This window comes from Aythya marila, assembly GCF_965140915.1.
Source record: "Aythya marila genome assembly, chromosome: 4".
NCBI classification, from domain to species: domain Eukaryota; kingdom Metazoa; phylum Chordata; class Aves; order Anseriformes; family Anatidae; genus Aythya; species Aythya marila.
In genome coordinates this window covers 7,091,320-7,114,498 of record NC_139045.1, presented here as the reverse complement: position 1 = coordinate 7,114,498, position 23,179 = coordinate 7,091,320, and the positions used below count along the sequence as shown (strand labels likewise).

The window sequence follows — 23,179 nt, the reverse complement described above, 5'->3', positions numbered from 1 at the left end:
AAAGGGACCAAATGCTCCAGCCCTTAATAAACTGGAAAAAAAACTTCCCTGGGTAAGACAAAAAGCATTAGAAGCCAATGGCTTCCCAAAATATCAGTAAGAGAAGCATGTCTGCCTAATTCGATTTTGCAGCCCTTTGAGCCATGCTATAGGCACTGCAGCTGCTTGTCTCAAGACTCCAGTTAAAAAAAAAAAAAAGAAAAAAAAAGAAAAATGTGTTCCCACCCACAAACATGGATTTGGATCCGTTTCCAGAGCCCTCATTTTTACTGCTGCGTTCATAAGCGGTAGGAATTGTTTTTAAAAGTCACAATAGGCTATGCTCTGCACATGGCTAGAGAAAAATGCTGCTACAATACTGTAAGAAGGATGTGTAAGGCAACTTCCCTACCTAGAGACAACTGCTGCTGTGCAAGCACAGCTCTGCATCACATCAGGACTTCCCAGCATAGTGGGGAGGTTTAGCTGGAATACAAAAAACAAACAAAAAAAAAAAAAAAACAAAACAAAACAAAAAAAAAAAAACAAAAACCACACACAGAAAATATTGCATTTTGATTTCTTTAGAGATTTTAGAAAAACCCTTACCACTTCTTTCATATACTTCATCTTTGGAGAATATTAAATTTCATATATTGGGCTCGGTGAGTTAAAGCTGAAGAGTTCAACCCAATGAAATCTTTCTGAAGAAGTTACTGCAGATTTTCAAATACACAAAAACCACTAAAATGGACAAGAAATAGCACACCCATAACAAATAGAGCCCTATACTTTGTGTGCTCCAGATGTGACCTCGAATATTCTAACAAGTCTGAAAAATCCCTCGTTTTAGGATAAATATTTAAGAGTAGTAGTTACTGTGACTTTTGCCTGGCATCATGGATACAACTGCTGCAAGCCTGGGCAGTCAGCGAGCGAGCAAGCCACCAGCAGCATCATCTCCTCTGATATCAGGTCAACAGCACCCAAGACATCCTCGGCTGGCAGGTGACTGGTATCGAGTCTTTGAGAAATGCCGGGCAGCCACCTGTTATCCCTGCAGAAGGACAGGTGGCTGCAGGTTTAAAACAGACTTCTAACAAGTTACCATAAAGCAGAAGGATGTCACAAATCAAGCAAAGCAAGGAAACGGCTAGCAATGGTTCCTGGTGTTATATAGGAGAAAGATTAAGTAAGAGGATGACAGATTTAAAATCAAAATAAAAAGAACTGTAACTCTTTTATAATCAGCAAGGCTTCACGAGCTGAACAAGACCTGGCAACACTACCAGAAACACATCATTAAGTTGCTGAACAAGCACTTTATACTTGGCTTTAGGCAAGACCCTGAGAAAACAAGCCGCCTTCTAGCCTTTGCGAGAATGTTGAGGGCTGTATCTTCCTCACAGCCAAGACCCCACATCTCTTAGTTACCCTCTCAGCAGAGCACAGAGCAGCTAATGAGACATCAGCAGGAGGAAAAACTTCTGGTCCAGCCCTGCTCCTGTGAAATGACAGCGCAACATACTTCAACCTTTTGCAGATGTTTGCAAAAGCTCTGCGCTTAAATTGTTCGGAGGGGAGGCTCAAACTCTTACAATCCCTGCTAGCTTCTGTAAGCCATCAGATCATACACTTCTGGAAAAAATAACTAAGCCTTTAGGAACAAAAATAAGGAAGAGAAGCCATGGCATCGCAGAGTTTAAGAGTCCAAATATAGTTAATTAGCCTGCCTCGAGACCACCCATGCAGGATTTTGTGATTTATTTGAGAACTTGCCATCACGGAGAAGTAAACCCTGGCTGGCCTCTTCAACTCATTTAAAATCAAATACTTCATTTTCATAGAAGCTAGTCGAGATCATTTACCCGCAGCCATTTAGAGGAATTGTTTAGGTTAACAGAGATAAGGCAAACAATATTTACCAGTCCTTAAGTGAATTTCCTCGGCCCTCTGTAAACTGTTATGCTTACCCGATACATTAAGACAGGGCTGCCTGCTGATACAGGGGGCAACACAGCAAACTCCCGTGTGGCACATCCTACAGCAGGGGCTCCAGAGCCACACCAGGAACCAGGTTAGTGAGTAAAAAACAAAAATAAAAGAGGTTGCAGCTGCCATTTTGATAAGCTGACTCGATAACAAGCCTATGGGGTGGGAAGACTCGACAGCAAACTTGTCATCTTTCAGCGAGGAGGCTTTCTTGCGAGAAGCCCATGGGGACTGCTGGGGCTGCCGTTGTGCCTAGCAGGCAATGCTCTGCCCTGCTGCATGGCCAGGCTGTTTCTTCTTCCACTGCTACCTGTTGGAGAGCTCTCATCAGCTCTTAGTCGAATTAAGAGCACAGCGGTCTCTGCACAGCTGAAGCAAATACTTTATTAATAGACAAGAGTGAAGAAAAGGTCTGGTTCTGTGCATGGCCAATCCGGGATGCTAACGCTCAGGAATACGGCTCCTGCATGAAACACTGCAAAACCTCCACAGGAGTGATTTACACAAACACCCACAAATATCCCCTTCAGCGTACTTTCAGATGACTGGGAGGTCGCCCAAAATGCTGGTTAATGCACAAAATGATTGCAACTTAACAGCAATGCAGAGAGAGAGACAGAATCCCACCCTACACCTACACAATCAGCCCTTTCCACTTCATACCCACATCCCCAGAAGGGCAACACTGCTGACAGCCCAGCTCAACTACAAACCCATAACAACTCGTCCCTATTTTGCAGTGACCAAAACGCAAGCAGTCTCCCATACAGTATTTGGTCTGACTCCTTGTACGTGTTGGGACTAGGTGTTTTTCCAAAAGCCTCCTGGCACCAAAGCGCCGTGAATGCCAACCTGTCAACACACTTTGTTTTCATTGTGTTTCAGATCATGTCACAAATCAACACTGTTCAGTTAAGAATGAAAAAAAAAAAAAAAAGCGAGAGACAAAGTGGAAGGAAAGATAAAATAGGACAGGGTTTCTTCTCTGGACTCCTCTAAGCCAGCATCTGCAACCCACAGAAGGATTTTTCCTGCAAACAGACCCATGAATCTTGGTAGCCCTTTTCAGAAGTCACACACTTTACAAATAGCAATTTCAACTTCTGCTTGAAAAGTAAAACTCCCTTTTTTAACTGTTGTCACCACCTCCCAAGGAAAACATTTAAAAAAAAAAAAGTTATTTATTAGTTGTCCTCCTTAATGCTGTAAATTGATTGCACTTACAAATCCTAACAATACTTTCTCCCTTAGAGGAGCAGAGAGCAGTATATGCTGGATGCACAGCTCTTCCATGAATTTATTGTAGATTTTCTTAAGGGAGAAAAATCACCACAAGCGAGTCAGATTCTACAGAATAATCAGTTTGCCTTAGGAAAAATCTATATTAAAAAAAAAAGACCTTCCTCAAATTTTAAGAGCCTTTTCAGACGGCATTTGCTGTAATTAGTCACTGCTATATAAAAACAAAGTACCTATGAAAGACTGCACACTATACCAGGATCTAACCAGTTTTCAAGGGCTGTGATACTCCTTGTTTGGCTGAATGCCTAGGAACACACTCAAGGTCTGAGGAAATACCAGTGATGCACACAGCCTTAAGATACAGCAAAGCCTTCGGGGAGTTCAGCGACTGCTCACCTGAGCCACTGCCTGAAGGAGACACGCTGCTGTTCAGACCTACTTCCCAGTGCCAGAGAGACTGGATGTGGACCAAGTTAGAGACATCAAAAACAAAAGCTGCTGTGAAAAAAAAAAAAAAGCTACAGACTCTAAATATACATTGCAAACCTTCAAATATTGTGCTGTGAGCAGCTCAACTGCTTTCCATCCTAAAATGTCAAGTTAAAAAAAAAAAAAAGTAGCAAGTTCCTTTTTTTTTTTTTTTTTAAATTGGAATAAAAATTAACTGTGACCATTCTGGAAAAGAGATTTGCTACTGAAAACGCAAGGACACCTGAATGTACTTAAAGTCCAGGCTTCGCTGCAATGATTCAGACTCTCATTTAAAGATCAACCCTTGCTTCTGTTCTGGAATCCCGGCTGGGGAGAGCAGGACGGTGTTCCTAGAGGATAAAATACGTGCTTCGACTTAAGCAACAGGCAAAGCGGGCGTGTGCCAGACCGAACTGCTCTGTCACACAGGTAGCACCAGACACCACTATTTCGAGCAGCGTTGACACAACAGATTGAGGCACCGGGCTGCAACTCAAGAGGCCAAAACATTGCTGGTTTCCTGCAAGACCACGGGAAGGCCGCTGAGCACGTGTGGACTTGGAGAGATAAGAATTCGTTCTGTGTTTCAGAGAAGGTAAAGAAAAAAAAAAAAAACACATACAAAAAAACAGCATAGCAAAATACAATTTCTGTTGTCATTTACTTTGATGTGCAATGTCACACAACAAACTCCAGTAACTAACCGCGCGTTTTCAGAGTTTGCTGTGGATCCCAGGGTGTGTTAACTCCCACCAAGGCCACCTGATCCATTTCTCCTTCCAGTAACTTGTATTCAGAACAGGAGGAGGATGCCAACATGTAACAGAGGAGCTAGAAACAGAAAAATATAAAGTTTCCCCCTTCTCACTGGGCTTAAAATGAAAACAAAACACAAAAAAAGGTAGAGAACAAAACATTTTATTGTCTATTCTTTCCCCTCTTCCCCCTTTCTGAAGTTCTCTCTCCATGCAGCACTTCTGTTAATCTCATGGTCCCCTCAATAAAACCCTAAAATGCCTGAAAACCTGAATAATGTAAACAAAGTAAGATGCTCACAAGAGTTATTTAAATATGTATTTGAATTTATAATATTTTAAATCAGGTCAAAATAACCAATGGCTATACAGGTAAGGTGAACCCTAATTACCTATTCCATGAACCAATAACTTAACCACACAGGGATCAAGCAAATGCAAGATCAATAACAGAAAGGTCTGAGTGAGGTTAAACATCAGATATGTTTGTAACACCTGGCTTTTTTTTTTTTTTTTTTTTAAACCCGTACAACAATTTCTGGTAGATTTATTGTAAGAAAAATAAAAGTCCATACTGGATTGTATTCTGCACAAGAGGAAATTAAAAGTGATTTATGAGAAATCTTCCTGACTGTTTTACAAGGCATAGGAAGGAACAAAACCAAAAGAGAAGCTAAAGGAATATGACTGACCTCACTGAGATTTCCTCCTGGGAGAACTAGTGGGCTTGCTTCCACTATTCTTTAAGAAAACCTTGAGGTAGTTTATGTACATCTCCATCAAGAGATGTTTTGGAGAAGGGAGTAGACTGCTAAATAAAAAAATGAAAAATAGGAATTTCTCAGACAGAGGTGAACAACTGTTAGGGAAGACTAACTCCACAGACAGGGAGTGAAGACCTGGTGACTAAGGCAAACACGAACAGAGAATCTCTGAAGGAAGACAGAAGTCAGATCACTGGATATCCAGGCATGACTTGTTTCTATTTATACTTATCTTCTCTTCACTGTTTCGTCTTCTTGCATCATCCTTCTTGCCATAAAACCTGAGCTGAATTAAACAACAATCAGCATCTGCAAACTGGTATCTAAACTCTCGGCCTTTCCACGGAGGGAGTGGCAAGCAAAAAGCATGCTTCATTTGGGTAGGAGTTACACCAAAGCACCTAGATTTCATAAAGAAAATTGCTAGATTACAGGGGAGAAGGGAAAGCCAAAGATAAACATGTCTTACACAGATAACACAGAGCATAGCATCTAGGACCACCCTTAATTCCAGTGGAAAAAGAGGGACTTGGCTGCACAATTTCGGACTAGAAGAAAAAAAGCCAACTCCGTATCTTCCTGCTGTGGGTACTCCTCTCATGCCAAAGGACTAAAACCACTTCCAAAAGCCTCATTTCAGAGCTCTACACTCCAGCCGTGTCCGAAAGATCCCCAGCAAGGAGCAACCCAAGAGCAAAGTTTTGCCTATCGCTGGGTGGGCACATTCTTTCGCACTGCCTCCTCCGGGGCAGAAAACAGATGCCTGGCAATCCAGTTACAGGAGAACATCATCTATTACTGCCACCAAATCCTCTCCAGTTTCACGCCCTGGACTCCCTCCAAGATATGCCCAGTTTAAAAGATGAGATTCAATTAAATGAGTTTGTAGCCAGGTTTTAGAAGGTTTTTTTTCCGTGAATTTTGCCCTGCAGGCAAGAAAGATTACAGCTGTAGTAGTTTGGGGCTACGTTATTGCTTCCCGTTGGGCCGACTACCAGGGTCTGAAACAAGGAGCTTAGGCTGCTGCTGTGAACGAAGCTTTTTCAGTCAGGTGTGACACCAACTGCTCGCAGCTCAGGCACAATGGGAAGGAGACGTATTGGCCTGCCAAGCCCTGAATTTCCTTTGCATCCTGCTCCTCCTGGAAATAACACAGCTGGGCAATAACCCATAGGTCAGCCCCAGCCACCTGAGGTGGCTGTTCAAGCACAGAGCTCTCGCCAGCAGAGCAGGATTTATCCCCCTGCTGCTCAATGCCCTTCATTGGATCCACAAAAATGTTTTGGAAACTCCCTGGTACAGAGCTTGGCAGCTTCAGGAGGTGCTTGAGGAGGTTTGAGGCCTGCAAGAAAGCTTTGGGCTTTGCACGGTTGCTCCTTCCTCCCACCCACCTCAGCAGGAAATCTTTTAATCATCTACATGGCAAACCTCAGCCAGGAGGTCAAGGGGTTTGTATTTGATTCATTTTGCCAAACACCTTAGGTAAAAAACAAGCAACAATCTACTGTAAGAGACAAACCAGGAAGTAGACTTGAAAGGCGAAAATATTTAAGAATGCTACAGCGTGTGTATATGTAAGAAGTCTTACAGTAATCACGGTACTGTAAATATTTCAAGTACCCAGATTACAGAAGTTGACAACATGCATTCCAGTCATCAGTTTTCTTGTTCAAGAAGAAGGTTATGACATTAGACAGGCCATATTAACAGAGGCTTTAGAGCAGCAAGGTCACTAAAGCAAGAAAACATCCTCTTTTTCATCAAGTCCAAATTTGCATACAAAGAAGAAGAGATCCTGTACAGCTGTACACAATTTTGGTTGGTTTTAGATTGCTTTGTTGTTGCTGTTAAAAGGAATCAAAAGGCATTCATTTGGGTTAACTCGGGAACAAAATCATTCATTTTCAGTAGGACTTAGCAGCCTGAGACTTCAGTCTTTTCTGAGGTGAAAAAGGCAAGTGTTTTTCTGAAGTGTTAAGGTCAAAATCTAGCTAGTATACGGCACAAAGCATTAATGCAGTTGCCTGTATGAGACCTCCCAGGCCACACAACTACCCCCATCATTTCCCCATCTAAACTGGAAGTCAAGGGCTGAAAAGAGAACTGGTGGGTTATCAGCAGAAAGCCTTTAACCTCTCCCTTACACACGGGTTTGGTTCTGGTTAAGAGCACCTGCTCCTCTCACTACACCACCAGTACATGAGAAGTGCATTCACGTGCACCGACTGAGGATGCTGTTCCACCAGAAACACACCAGTAATGTGACGGTATTTGCAGCTCAATAGGAACTGTTCGGATGCTTGCTATTTCCAGTTCTGAACTAAAGGTCTGACTCACCTGCTAATATCAGTAACAGCTCTGTACTGTACTACAGGACTGCCAGGTACAAACACACAACCTCTGTGGACCTGTTTTCTTCTTCAGGTATCTTTCAGGAGAAACCAGCCACTCAACAGAGACTTCTACAATGCAATATGGATGCACACACATGAATAAATAACCCTGCTCTCCAGTCCATTTATCATACTCAGCACTCCTCACTAGTGAAGGTCACATCAAATGAAAAGATTTCTCCTTTGAACTACTCACACGTAAAGTTGCCTCTAAATAGCACAGTTCCAAACTAGAGCGTGCCAGGGTGAGCCAGTACAGAAGTAACTTTCTTCTTTTTTAATTCAAAATATGCGAAAGCAGAGTCTCCTCAGCTTGCAGGAAATATTTACAACGTTATTAGCATTCGCAGATGGAAGGCATAAGGATAACCTTGTGACAAGGGCTGATGAAGACAAGGGAAGGTAATTCAAACGCCACTTGTGTTTTTCCCTAGCTCTGAGCGCTATCCTCTCTGACCGCTGCCGAGCACTGCGCCAGCAATAAATTCAGCCTGCTCTCTCCCAGCCTCCTACAGCACTCAAAGTTTCAGAACTAATCCAGCCTGCTCTTCCCTGGATCCCCAGCCTACCGAAACTTCCAGAAGACTCATCCCTCAGTAAACGAGGCTGACAAATCTTGGCAGGTGCTCAACAACAAATACGATTTTGCAGGTCCAAAAGGTGCAAAAAAATTTAAAAAAATACATTTCTTTCAACAAGGACTCCTGCAATGAAATGGTTGCCGTATATTATTCCCGTGCTTATAGACCACTGTTTAGAAATGCACCATTACGATTTATTTTTTTTAAATAAGCTTTTTTTTTTTTTCAAGACTGATGCTCAGGAGGCAAGGTGAACACCTTGAAATGAACACTTCTAACCAAAATAATCCATGACGCTAGATTAAAAAATTCAGGCTAAGATGATTCATTCTGTAGTTAAAATGCAGTTGTGAAAGGATTTTGTAGCACTGTCTGGCTAGACACGCCATCTGATCCCACTGACTTTTCACGTTCACTCAGCTGCTGTGCGCATTAGAAGCGTTATTACTGCCACCAACTATTTTCTTTGAACAAAGACAAAACCTTGCACCTTTGAAGACAGGTTTTTCTCTGCTAAACCTTTAGGGAGGCAGTTAAAATCCTAGCCCTGTATCAAGGCACGGGAAGAATCCACTGCCCTCACACAGCCCTTTATTTTGGGGGAATCACTATGGAACTGGGGTTCATCTTTGCACAACTTCGTTACGTTCACACTTCAGGCAACAATTTTGGAAGTCCTGCAAAACTCTGGTGAATTTTTAATACTTGCTGATAAGATTATTTATCTCAAGGAGTTGCTTTATAGTTTCAGATTAAAAATGGCCCAAGTTGAAATCAGCTTTTAACCTTGCCCGATATATATATATCACCGCATCAGGAAACAGATCAGTTCGTTCAAGAAGATTTTCATGATTATAACCCACAGAAACAATTTCCTCCAGTAAAATATTTGTGACTATGACAGGTGCCCACTTTGATAACAAGCCTTCTCTTGGCACAGCCTCTACCTCAACAAAAGAAGAGGGCATTAGTGTCAAAGCAATTTAGGAAGAAATGCCTTGCAGCATGGCTAGAAGAAAGACTACTGGAATATCCATTCATGCTTACGGTAAACGTGTATATGCCATTAACAGCACCTGATGGTTGTTGGGCTTTTTGTTTTGCTCTTCATTTCCACCTATTCAAAGCACCTCCTCAGCTCTTCTTGGGTGTTCAGTTGCCAAGTTGCAGTACCTGTGTTCACCCTGTTGCCTTTTTGATTTGTTCAACAAGTACCTTTATGGCAACTCTTAACATCCTGAATCCCTCTTTGGAGACCAGAAGATTCCCCATAGCAATGACTCTTCTGACATACACTTCTCTAATAACAAATTCTTAGGCCAAAGACGTATGAGCTGAACTAGCAAATCCTTTGCTGATTCTTGTTCTGTATGTTGCAAAGACATTAAATGTATTTAAACTTCTTTCATCTGTTGTCCCATTTCTTATTATACAATATGATCTATATGAGCACTGAGGCAATTCTCACTTCAAATTACAGTATCTGAATGCCTATCATTTTCTTCCAATATATCTATCTAGTCAACTGCACAATGCAAGAAAGCCATGTTTCCACTACAACAAAAAAGGCCATTATCCAGATTAATTATTTAAGAATTCTACATAGAGAACTTGCTCAGAACTTCTACAAGGGTAGTATCAGTAACTTCACTTATCGCAGGTTTGATTTTATGTTTATACATACAGCACTCAAGTGTTTCCTAACTAGCCCTGCATGGCAACGTGTACCTTCACAGGGAAATAAAAAAGCATGAGAAAGCAGCAAAGAGAACTTCAGATCTGAAAGACAAAACCTTTTTCATTATCACAATTTTCAAAGCTTTTTACTGATTGACAGCAATCTCAGTTTTAATCTTCATGCCATTATGAAAAGATCAGATGAACCAAAGACTAGTAAAAGATAACTTCCATCCAGTAATTGAAAGAAAACGGACCTTTCTGGCCATCATATCAGAAGCCTTTGTAATGACTACAAAAAATTCACATAAAAGCTTTTTCCAACTTCTCTTAGAGTTGCCCAAAGCAAACTACAGTGGACATACTTCCTGCTCCCCCTTTTAAGCTCCACAAAATGTTGAAGCTGTCAATGCTTGGAAAGTTCTGAAACTCATCAGAAGTGGTCTATGCAAGTGTTTTGCCAGCCACACTGCAATCTACATATGGATATGTCAATTTCTGTAGAAATTGAGAAATAAAATACGTGATTCCCCAATACATCATATCTGGGTGTTATTTCCAAGTAAGTATTTTATGGTGGATCCTCATAAGCACACAAAGCATTCTTCCTGTAGAAGATCTCATTATCAGACCCAACTGTTCATTTTTAAAGGAAGAAAGGTTTCTCTCTCTCATGTCTGGTCAAAAGGCCTGTGAACTGATAAACTGTGCTTCAATTATCCATTTAAAAGAATTCAGTGAAAGACGATCACGGAATCATTTAGGTTGGAAGGGGCCTCAGGAGGTCATCTGCTCAAGCAAGAGCCACCTGGAGGAGGCCAGCCAGGACCACATCCATACAGCTTTTGAATATCACCAAGGATGGAGGCTCTACAGCCTCTCCAGGCAACCTGTTTCTATGTTTGACAACGCTCTCAGTAACTCAAAAATGTTTGCTTGGGTTCCCCTGAGCCTTTTTTTTTTTTTTTCCTCTAGGCCGGACAGCCCCAGCTCCCGCAGCCTTTCCTCAGAAGAGAGATGCTCCAGGCCCTCAGTCATCCTCATGGCCCATTGCTGGTCTCTCTCCAGTAGCTCTACATCACTGGTGTACTGGGGAGCCCCGAACAGGACCCAGTACTCCAAGTGAGGCCTCACCCATGCTGAGTAAAGGCCAGGATCACGTCCTTGACCTGCTGGCAACGTGCCTCCTAATGCAGCCCAGGAGGCTGTTGGCAAATTCTCAAAGATTACCTATGAAAAAAAAAATCCATCTATTTCAACTCCCACAGAGCCAGGGAAAAAAAAGAAGTCTAATACATATTCAGAAACCATAGCAACTGGATTATAACCAAAAAGGTATCTACAGAGTAACTTTCTGACTGGCAGTACTTCTACAGCTAGGCCTAGGTTAAACAATGTCCTACAGCGAAGTATTGTCTGTGAAAATAGGATACAAGACGTGAAGTTCACATTTTGTACAAAAAGTACAAAAAGTTGGGTTAATAAGGGTGCTATCCCTCCTCTTGTGACATGGTGTATGTGGTAAACAGGTCCTGTTTACGTGTGAGACCGGTGCCACCTGGGATTCAGAGCCCTGGAGAAGCAGCAGTATCTTGTTAGAGGGTATGAGGACATGCTATTCCCTCACGTGCAAGAACTTTACGTGTATAAATTCGTTTGCATTTACGTTTCACACAGGAACTGCCTGCTGTGACATTTCAAAAAGAAAAAAGATGAGTGAAATAGCATAGTCCTGCCCCGCGTGTCCAGCTCTGGGCTCCCCAGACTGGTTGGGGACCTCAACTGGTGGATATGATCCTGGGCAAGTGGGCCCATGTGCTTCAGCAGGGGCTTGGACAAGATGACCTGCAGAGGTCCCTTCCAGCCCCAACCCTCCTGGGACCCTGAAGTTGTCAAAGCTCATGCCTTTTAGTTACAAGTGACTGAGAAATTATCTTTGATGTTAAGGATAAATTGTTAAAATTAAGGATATCTTGTGACCAAAAAACACCATACGCTCACACCTGCTAAGGTAGAAGATCACCCATAAGTTAAAGCTAGTCCCTTAACTGAAATGAATGCAGGCTCATCCCCATTTGTAACAAAGAAAAAAAGTTTTGTTTTTTTTTTTGTAGTTCACTGTTCCTTGTCCTCCACCAAAAGTAACCTTATCTTGTACACTCAAAACAACCACCACCACGCACACAAAGATCATTCGCAGATAACTTAAACCTACTTTAGGGCTGTACACACAAAGTATCACTAAAAAAGTTTCACCAAGTGCCTTTGCCAGTTTATTGATTCAGCCCAGCTCCCTTGTGGTTTGGGCACAGCGGCCCGCCCCGCTGCACACAAACACCTCTAAAAATCCAAGGTACCCACCTGAGCCAAAACAACTCATTAGGCAAAGCACTCCCAAAACAGCTCCGTGCTTTCGGTTTCTAAGCAAGCCAGGACTCCCTGCGTAATGCTTCACTGCCCTTGTCCACTGCAGTCTTTATTCCTGCTCCCAAACCTCCCCAGACGCATGGCCAGCACACCTGATGAGGCTGCTGGCCTCCTTCCTAGGCAGGCAGCTGCTCACACCAGCCACCACCACCCCGCTTTCCTCTTTCCCCCCCTCCCCACATCCTTATTTTTGTGCAGCACAGAGCTACAGGTCTCCCAACGAGGAAAATTACGCTCTTACACACATCTGCTATGTCCATCTTCCGTCCTACCGCTGTGATTTTAATATTAGGACGTACTCTATTATGCCAGAGAAATTGTTAAGCAAAGCAGACTACCTTTTATTTAAGGCAACCCAGATGCATTCACTACTAAATAAAGCTCGTTTCCACGTGAGCAGAACACAGGAAAAAAACAAAACAACTTATACATAAGAATGGCTCCTATGTGTTTTTTTAGTGATAAAAACATTTATACGTGTATGGAAAACATTTTAGACAATTTCTGAAGACACAGCAACAAAACAAACTATTGCTTGAGCTAAAGAGCCACACAGACAACTCACTTTTTGCTTGCCAGATGACAGCATTGCAAACAGGAGCGTGCTTTGCTCAGGGTGAAAATAAGAGACAACGCTGTCCTGCCTAAGCCACAGAAGGTCGGATATAACAACACAGTTTACAGTGGACAGAAATCAGGCACTGAAAAGGAAGAGCAAAAGCAAAACCGTAAGTCACAGGATGACGACTTGATTCACAGTTTACTCAAGTTAATGAAAAGATTCCAACTCCTGCAGATTTCAGCGGGTTATGAAACAGGTCCTGCGAAGGGAAGCGCTCCAAGTCACAAACAGCAATGCGATATTTTGATACCTAATTGCCACCATTGCCCACGAAGAAATCCCTGGTGTAAAGTAGAGAACAAATACAATAATCTCGCTTTCTCATTTTAAAACGGCATGAAAGGAACAATAAAAAAAAAGTTATTGAAGAGAACTAGATTGTTCCCAGCTGTTATCATAAAATACTACAGCTGTTCGTGTCATTGTAGCTAATGACCAGTTGCACTTTTTCAAAGATTGTAACACAGTATGACCATTGTAATCTACATCAAACTGAAACTTGGCAAACATCGCGGAAAAAAAAAGACCAAAAAATTATTTAAATTGCTGTGTTTGATGTTTTAGTTGTGTTTGTGGGTTTTGAGGTTGTTTTTCTGTGTGTGTGTTTTGGGGAATGGCTCTGAATTTTTGTCTGAATGGCTCAGCATTCAAATTGTCCATTATTTTAAATTCCTTTAAAAATCACTGTAAATGAAAGGTATTTAATTATTAAACTTGTCTCTGCAGGAATAAAAGCAGAAATAAGCCAGAAATTGCCAAATTTGTTCCAAATTTGCTGAGTAGAACAATATCTCAAGTCCAAAGTGGATGATGAAACATCTTCTCTCCAAGGCCAGCAATAGGGTGGGTTTCCCCATCTAGCAGCTTTTAATTGTTTTGTTAACTATATATGTGAACCAAATCAAGTCTTCCGTAAGGATTCAAACACACATGCAAAGAAAATGTGAAAATAGAAAAATAAAAAAATATAGAGATAGATGAAGAAAGAATTTTCAGAGACATCTCTCTACTGGAACAGTACTCCTTGACAGATGGAGAAAAAGCTAGGGGAAAAGTATGTATGCCCACAAAAAAAAAAATAAAAAAATCTCTGCAGAACCTGGAATATACTATTTCAAGCAATTTCATGTAATTTCCAGAGAAAATACATTAGCATATGTTTCTCTCTAGCCATGTGCTTTCCCCTCCAAAATCACCCATATAGGATTATAGACCAGAAACACATCCCAAGCTCCTTTTTTTTTTTTCCCCGTGCTGCTTTTTTTCCTCATTACTAATAAAAACACTGATTTATTGAAGAAAACCAGCATTCACTTTACCACCAGGTTTTCCATGTCAGAAACAATTCCAGAACTCCAAACGCTTTAGAAAGACTACCACGCAACCATACACGGCATATATCCTTCTCCATAGGAACTGATCTGGGACGTTATAACAAGTAACATACAGCCACAGCAAAGAAACGTAAAAAGCTCAAGAACAGGAAAACCAAGGAGAGAAGGAGCTCAGCCTCTTCTTCTCCCCTTGAGCTATTTATCCAGACCACTAAAGATTTATTTCAGAATGATGGGTAGTCCAAAACACGAACAACTCAGGAACTTAGCTTTTATCTGGCCACACAATTACTTGGCTGTCACTACCAGCAAGAAAAAAAAAAAAAAAAACAAAAAAAAACAACTGTGTATAACCTACCTTCATGAGGACACTCACAAATGCTTAAATTAAAAATTAAGCCCTAGTCACACTAAATTAGGCCAGAAAACTGTAGTTGGGATTCTATTAATTAAGTCTATTGAACAATGCCCAGAGTGAGTGCTAAAGACCGTCTGCAACATCGCATCTGCATAACCCATTATTAACACGTGTTATTTTCACCATTCCAATCACAAGGTCAAAGTGCACTTCCTTTCTTGTGGCAACACTGTGCAGGCTTGATATTTTTGTGTAATTGGCAAGAATCAGAGCCAACATTATAGCACAGTTTGCTCTGCAGGGGGTGATTTCCTACTGATTTCGTTGGTGAGAACTTCACCACCACAAAAAGGTAACCTGGCTTTAGGCTTCTGAATAAATTCTCTGGTTAAACCTGTTGCCATTTTTTCCCCTCCAGTCCATCAACTCCACACTAAGCCACATATATGTAAAAGACTGCCTGGAGAAAAAAGAGTATGGTATAGAATACCAGCGTTTTCATACCAATGCTTGCTTCATCCCATCAGAGAACTTCTTGATTTCAAAAACCCCAAAATGCAAACTTAAATTATTTTAATCAATCCATATATGCTTATCTGAAAAATGGGGAAAAAAAGCTATCAATATTGCTAAGGCTTAATGCAACTATATTTTAGGAGAGTTTTTTCTTCTTTCTTTGCCACCAAGATTAGTCTCTATACAGACTAGGTTCTATACCTTTAACGCTTTGACTTTAAGGTGGAGGCTTTGAAGTTCACTCATCCGTGATGAACTTCACTTTTTTTCAAGCAAGTATTACCACCTTCATCAAATCTTACTTTCCCTTGCTAATTAATTTCTGCGTCGGGCTGCAGAGACACCAAAGCATAAGTGCTTACACTGCTTCTCTTCCCAAATTAACTAAAACCACTAATGACCACGCTAGCTCTCACATAACTTTTTGCAAGCTACATGAGTTAAAACCAGGAGCCATGCTGTGAGCTTCCAATGTTACTGCTAAGCAACCTGCAAGCGGCAGCTGAAGTGCAAAATACAGACATCCTTCTGGGACAAGTTGGGCAGAGCTTGAGTAGCACACTGATAGTGGAGCTAGTCACTGAAAAGAAAGCTACAGAGTCAGCAGCTGGCTGCAGAATTACAACAGAAGTCAGAGGAAGAGTCATAACACACTTCCCCTGTTCTCACACGCTTCCCCAGGCACCTAGAGATGCATCAAAGGCAATACGCTGTACCCAGAGCACCTCTTACCTTAGGTGAAGTGCATCCCAACCACAAACAGGCAGCACTTAAGCTGCTCAACATACGGCATCATGGGAATTAAAAAATAAAATTAAAAAGAATACAAGGACAGAGTTTGAACAGGAAAAGAAGGAGCACACTGAAACTTGAGAGGGAGAAAGCATTAAGAAAAAAAAAAAAAGACTGAAAACAACAGAAAGCTGCAGTGGAAGTTCAGTATAGCACACCTTGATTTCTAAGTACAAAGAGGTTTATTTGTTAAAATTACTGTTAAGCAAAATATTTTCCAAAGCTTCATGAAAACCCCTACAAAAATCTACACCTTTAGCATGTGCAACGCAGACACCCCACCCACAAACACCCAGGAATTAACTCCTAAATAAAAACATCACTTTTGACCTCTGGTGCCTTTCCACTCCACTTTTTCTCCTTTCCAGCTCCAACTACAAGCGCTATCAACTTGCAAATTGCGTTGGCATCATAATTAAAATCTTAACTAAGACAGTCATGTTCTCCTCACACACCAGTGTTGCCATATCAACGTGAACATGCCTAACCTCGCTAATAAAAATAGGCCTCATACTCAGCTTAAAACACATGGAAATGACTGTCAAAGAGATCCTACTCTGGGGGTGTTACTTCAACAGCATCGGCTTTCTGGTGGGGGAGTAAAGTAGTTTGGATTTTTATCTTTGAGATTAAAATTCACCACCACGGCACCTATCGTCCCTGTTTCTCCACACATCTCTTCCTCCATGCAAGGAATAAATGGTTAGGAGGATGTAGCCAGGGTACAACACTGCTACATTGGCAGCTAGAAGCCAAGTAGCAGATTATTCACCGAGCCCCGCTCCCGCACAAACTAGGCCGCACGGACGCTGAAGTGTTTTTCAGAGCCGGGATGATGCATTTCACCATTATCAACTGAGAAGCCATAAAATGCTCTTTTACGGGGTAAAGTCAAGGTAAATGACTGATTATCAGAACAGGAAATGATTTAAGCATTCAGCAGAAGAAACGATATGTAATGGCAACTTGCATTTGACTCGTGAAACCACATATAAAAGAGTATCAGAAGGCACCTTTTCATGAAGGAGATTTGAAGTGGCTTTTACTTCAGAAACTTGTGGCTTCTTTTATGGCATACTTGAGAAAATAAAAAAAGTGTAAAACAGTATCTTTGTGTCTTAAAATACTCTTAAGGGAGTGCTTTTCTCCATATTCTTTAAAGCTCTAAAGGAGGAACTATCCCCCACACCCTGCTGCTTCAACATCACTGCGAAGCCTTAAATGAACTAACATTCATACTTGATGGAGTACCAAACCTAAATTGTGTTTCTTCTGTACTTTAAGTAGGAGCTGCCCAGCAAAACAGAAGGAGCTGAAGAAAAGAGGATGAGTTTGGGACATATAAGCTACAATAGACAAATAAGCAGCATGCTGAGGTATTAACACTGCCCGAGATAAATTTCCTTAAGAAATACCAGGCGAGAAGAATCGTGAGAGTTCGGGAAGACACGGAACTATGAAGAATAAAGAGAGTATCAGGTTGTATACTCAGAGATAAATATATTTTGTATTTTATCTTCCTGCCACAACCCGCACAGAGAAGCGAGCGTAACCATGTAGAATCTCTCATCTCCAAGTGGGATGCACGCAATGGAAGTAGATACCATTGAATTTGGGAATAGATAGCAGAGAGGAAACAACTGCCCTGCACAACATTCCCCTATGGAAAATTACCTCAACTGGCTCATATTTTCCACTGAAGTTAAGCACTGATAACATCCAGCATGAACTCCTCTTTCAAGTTTCTCACCACCACCACCACTGGTATCAAACGCACCACTCCCCTCGCTGGGCTCAGCCAGAAAGAGCACGTAACAGAAGACAGCTTTAGCCCACACAGAATTCAGAAACATAAAGGTTTTAAACACACAGATAAGGTAGTTTTTCCCCCCCTTGCCTCATATCAGTCCAAAGCACGAGGAAAGTCTCCCACCTATGCAGCGCAACACGAGTTGCGTAAGAAAGGTGTCTTCCAGTGCACGCGTGGTTCTTCCTCATGCAGTAAAAGGCTTGCTGTTTCAGTAAAGCCTTATTTACAAAATTACCTTAATGAGTAAGAGGTACGGAGAGTTCACAAATCAAAATAAATCACCGGTTTAATTACACAAGCGTAACTGTCAAGCGCTGTACTTTGCTTTTATTTAGGTTTCTCATTACTACGCTCACGATCCTTTACGCCGAGCGCTGTGCACCAGGCACACGTACACGGGTTCACAGGGTGTCAGACACACACAGGCTGCCATACCCAAGCAGCATCCAGCTGACAGAAGCCATGTTTTTTTTTTTACAGGCATTAACGGAGTTTTGACCATGAGACGCAAGAACATAGGGGTTACATGTAAGAAAATAAGCCAGCCTTGTTTTGTTTTCTAAGTACCTGTAAGATAAGGACGAAGTGAGCACATCCACTCATTTTCTGTCCTCAACTGCTTCTCCTACAGCTTGTTTTATGAATTTACTGGGGGTCCATGCTTAGAAAGGTAGCAAAGCCAAGGGGGGACCACCCTAAAAAGGGTGGTAAGAAGGGATGAGGAGCACACAGCTCAAGGTGGGTTCTCCACTCGGTAACATCACTTAAACCTAGATGCAGGCTCCCTCTGAGTGCGTTCTTAAGCATTACAAGGATAAATTGAATTAATTAAAAACAAAAATAGAGTCAGCGTTCCTATGCCAATAGAAACCACTACAACGCAACTCCCTCCTTTCCCTCGCGAGGATCAGGCAGATATTGAACTTCCAGCACCCTCAGAGGAGGGGCACAAAACAGTTTCATCTCCTGCCACTGGCCAGCTGTAACTATCCAAGTAGCACTTGGATATCCTCAGCAGAGGTTTCCTAATACTTAGATTCACACCAGAACACATACCAACTGCACCAGCACTACTGATGCTCAGGTCAGGCACGGAACTACCCAAAAAACACAGGACAGCCCAGCACTAGCAGGGTGCACACATGCTGGAAAAAAAAAATGTATTTGATTCACAGGAAGGCTTCTGCAGCACCCCTATAAAGACCAGCCTGGTACACCAGCCTCTGGAGAACGCATAGAGGTTTCCCCTGGACTAAAGGAAACCCTAAACTTCATGGCTAATTCCTATTATTGACGGCAATAAACACCAGTTTTATCTTTCATGAATCTGAAGTTAACACTGATGGCTAACATATCGATTGGGAACTGACATTCATATTATATTACAAACAACTGACAGCCCGAACATTAGGAGATCGTTAACAACGCCAGGGTTGGAGATTCAGAGATAGCAGGGGCTGGTGGCTGGTGTTTTTGGGGGTGTCAGTTCTTGCTATAACCTCAGCACACAATGCACAACGGGATTGCCAACACCAAGGATCCAGAGCCATGGCAGCAGCCCATCTGAGGAGCTGAGATGGACGGATTCCATTAAAACTCCATCTTCCTTCAAAGGGGAAGAAAAAAAAAAAAAAAATCAAAACCAAAAGCACACAACCATCTGACCTGCACAGAAGAATCAATCACTGTACCTAGCTAACAGCAAGATTTCCAGGAAATACTGCTTTTATTTCTCCGTATGACTATTAGGGCTCACTTTTGAAGTTTTGATTTAGGATTACTCTGCTTTAGAGCAGTATTTCTAGAAGGCAGTAACGCAACACTGAATATTCTGAGGAGGTCAAGTAATCTGACACGCAGCTTTTCCCTCCAGGTCAGTGGGGTTCATATCTTGCTAATGTCAGTAGTGACCAAAAGCTGTTGACATCAGACAGCTGTTCTGTGACCCACGAGGAATGAGCTAGGATTCTCGGTCCAGTTTTTCCTGGACAGGTATCCCCACCTTCACTAGCGCAACCCAGCCCACGCTCTGGCTAGCAGGTCTCAGGAGTTTAAAGCGGTGCAGACAAGGAGCAGCTTTCTCAATCCTGAAAGAGAACTAGAACTTGTAAACAGCTCCGTCCGGGTGAAGGCTGCATCATACCTCTAACGAAAAAGAAAGCAATTTCAATCTGTAAATATGCCAGGTCAGCATTTGCTGCAACACTACGTTGTCCTGAGCCTTGATCCTGCAAGCATTTGCATGTACAGGTCATCTCTGAATGGTCTGATAACTGCAAGTAAGCATTGCTCCTCTACAGGATAAAAAAAATAATAAATAAATCCACAGATGAAAGACGATTTGTCTAATTTTCATGACAATGCACATACTACTTTAAGGAGAGCACAAAAATAAATAAAAAAGTACTACTTGAACTGTAACTGCATGCTGCAGCTTCACATACAGGAACCTCTTTCCCTTTAAGGATACAATTTTGTCAGCTTCACCAAGAGTTAATTTGCTTCTGAAAACTTCGCATGACACACAGACTTGAATTTCTTCTTTGCACCCCTCATTGCACAACCACCCCAGATCTGCAAATTTCACTCAAACCGTCAGATGTAATCGTGCACCAACAGCAAAACAGAGGAGAGAGAAGACCAAAACCTTATAAGCATTAAGGACTACTCCTCAGCCATCTTCCCCTTCTCCCAAAAGCACGCTTTATTTTGGACTGCAATCAGCTTAAGCACGGCTCAGAAAATTCAATAAGCAACGCGAAACGAGCGTGAGACGCAGTTTTTGCCGACAGAAAGATCCCACTCCTCGCTATGCTCGATGGTTTCGGGCAGGGAAAACAGCCAAGGAGCCCACCTAAGAGGCAGCAGGCAGCCAGGAGCAACCTGCAGGCAGCTGCTGGAGCTGGAAGCTCCCCGAGCGCACCCATCGTTGCGTAACGCTGCCTGGCCGGGGCTTTCACCGGCCAGCTCAGAACTGTTGTTAGAAGGAGACATCTCCTGTCATGCACCAGCAAACCGAAAGGGCTTAAGGCACACACACACACGCATAAATAAATAAATAAGAAATGAACAAGCCAAGCAACAACAACACAACAACCAACCGCACGCATGCAGGAGGAGAGGAGCTTAAGCCAGAGCTTATATCCATATGCTACGAACATCTCCTTTCCAAATTAAGTTAAAATGTCACATGAAATGAAACCTTAAAAAAAAAAAAAAAAAAGTTGCTTTCAAGGTTCTATCTCAGCACCATCAGAAAACCTGGTCTGCCTTCTACAGTACCAGGACTCTCTGGCTACTTGCATGGGTGCTAACAAGGTGTTATTTCCTTTTTTATTATTATTTCTTATTCATTTTCACATTGCAAGCCTACTCCAGTTGCTCACCTCTAGAAAGCACAAGTGACATCCCATGGAAAAGAAGCAAGGCAACCTTTTCCTACCCCCATTATCACCACCAATTATTTTCTTGCTAGATTTCCTTACAGTCTATATGAAGGCAGTGTGGGGTGCCTATGATACAGCAAAGAATAATCCTACTAAGAAATCAGTTTACTGTGTGCTACCCCCTTCAGGTACTATTTTAAGACCTTGAAACGAACTCACTGTTTAATAAAATAAAAAAAAATGAACCTGTTAAGCAAATCTTCATGTGACACAGTGACACCAGACAGCTACCAGCAGAGATGAGAGACACCCGAGCAGCATTTCGGTTTCGTTCAGTACTTTCTCAGTTTACCAAAGTCGATTTCTAATTGCATGATAAAATTATTCCTGCAATACCGCTGAGTTTTCTAAGAAAACGGTGCTTTGAGATATCACAGACGTTAAAAAAATATATATGTAAAAAAAAATAATAATGCAAAAGAGTGGTTGCTGACAAAAGCCATTAGGATGCAAACCACTGGGGGGGCTGTCAATATGGAGATGGCAGTTCCAATTCTGCAGCAATTCTTACTCATGCTGAACACCTACTTCAGTCAAAGGAAGTTCTGTCACACACGAGATCAGGACGTTTGGTCATGTGTCAGGAACAAGGCAGATTTTAAAACAAGTCCAAAAAAAAATAAAAATAAAAAAAAAGGGGGCAGCCAAACCATAAAAGAGACGAAGCCTTCCCAATAGGGTTTGCTGTACCTAGAGAGGGGATGCATCAGCTAAACGGAGCTGCTTCAGGTCTCTGAAGCCTGCTGCTGGCGTGATATAACTGATTGCTGGAAATATGCTACATTTTTACAGGATGTATCTCGGTTAGGAGATACATTTCCAAGCCACTTAAATAAAAAAATAAAAAAACGTGTCATGGCTGCAATTGCATTTCTCACATCTGCAGTTCCATTTGGAGGAAAAAAAAAGGATAAAAATGTAATAATAAAAGGGGGGTGAAAGGCAATAGGAAGAGCGAATAAACAACATGCTGAATGCCATTTACACGGAAGGTTTGGCTCGGGGAAGCGAGGGGGGGGGGGCGGTCGGGGCCGCCTTCCCCTGCAGCCCCGCGGGCCGGGGGCTGCCAGCACAGCCCCTGCTGGGGGACAGCCTCGTCGGGGAGCCCTCGGGGGCCGAACCGGGAGGAGGAGGAGGAGGAGGAGGAGGAGGAAGGGGGATGCCCGGCGGAGCTCCCCCTCGCTCTGCAGCCAGCCCTGCGCAGCCTGGGCGCGGAGGGGGGGGGGGGGGGGGGGGGCGGCGCTGCAGCGGGGGGACCCCCCCGGCCCCAAGCGTTGTGCCGAGCCCCCTCCCCCGACCCTAAACCCCCCTTATACCCCCCCCAAAACACACACACACACACACACCTCCCACACCACACCCCCACCCCGAGCCCGGCGATGCCCCGGCGGCGGCACCCACCTTTCACCACCCTGTCCGTCGTCGACAGCTTGGGGTCGGTGGCCTTGTGCTCCGACATGTCGGCCGGGCGGCGGCCGCCGCTGCGGGCAGGGCTGGGGCTCCGGCTCCTCCGAGGTGGCCCCAAGTTGCCGCGTCCCGCTGGGTCGGCGCTGCCTTCCTCCCCCCTCCTCCTCCTCCTCCTCCTCCTCCTCCTCCTCCGAGCTCCGGCGGTGGCAGCGGCGGCTTCTCCCCCGCTCCCCGCTGCTGGAGGCGGTCGCCGGCTTCTCCCCCCCCGCCGCGGAGCACCAGCCGAGGGTCAGCAGGCAGCAGCGGCAGCAGCAGCAGGCACAGCCCCGAGCCGGCAGCGGCGGCCAGGTTGCAAACGCAGCAGCCCTGCGCTTCGCTTCCTTCCTCCGCGGCGCAGCTCCTCCTCCTCCTCCTCCTCCTCCTTAAGGTCAGGCTCCGTCTCCCCTCCCTCCCCCCTGACCCTCCCCGCTGAGCTCTCCCTGCTCGCCCCGCTCAGCTCAGCTCCGCTCCGCTCCCACCGCTCCGGCTCCAGCCCCGTCCCCAGCCCCGTTCCCGTCCCCGTCCCCGTCCCCGCTGCCGGCTCCGCGCCGCCCTCCCGGCCCCGCTCCCCCCC

The 23,179-nt window shown here is 43.4% G+C and overlaps 1 protein-coding gene across 2 annotated transcripts in view; it reads right to left on the bottom strand.

The window, feature by feature from the left end:
* The window catches only part of PPP3CA (protein phosphatase 3 catalytic subunit alpha), a 192,831-nt gene extending 169,938 nt beyond the window's left edge, over window positions 1–22,893 (bottom strand). Inside the window, exon 1 of one of the 2 annotated variants that reach the window (XM_082759507.1) lies at window positions 22,561–22,893. In XM_082759507.1, coding sequence (XP_082615633.1) covers window positions 22,561–22,618 — 58 coding nt within the window. In that variant the 5' untranslated portion in view covers window positions 22,619–22,893. The remainder of the gene's footprint in view (window positions 1–22,560) is intronic. The other variant, XM_082759508.1, reaches the window with a different exon arrangement.
* Window positions 22,894–23,179: the final 286 nt, after the last annotated feature.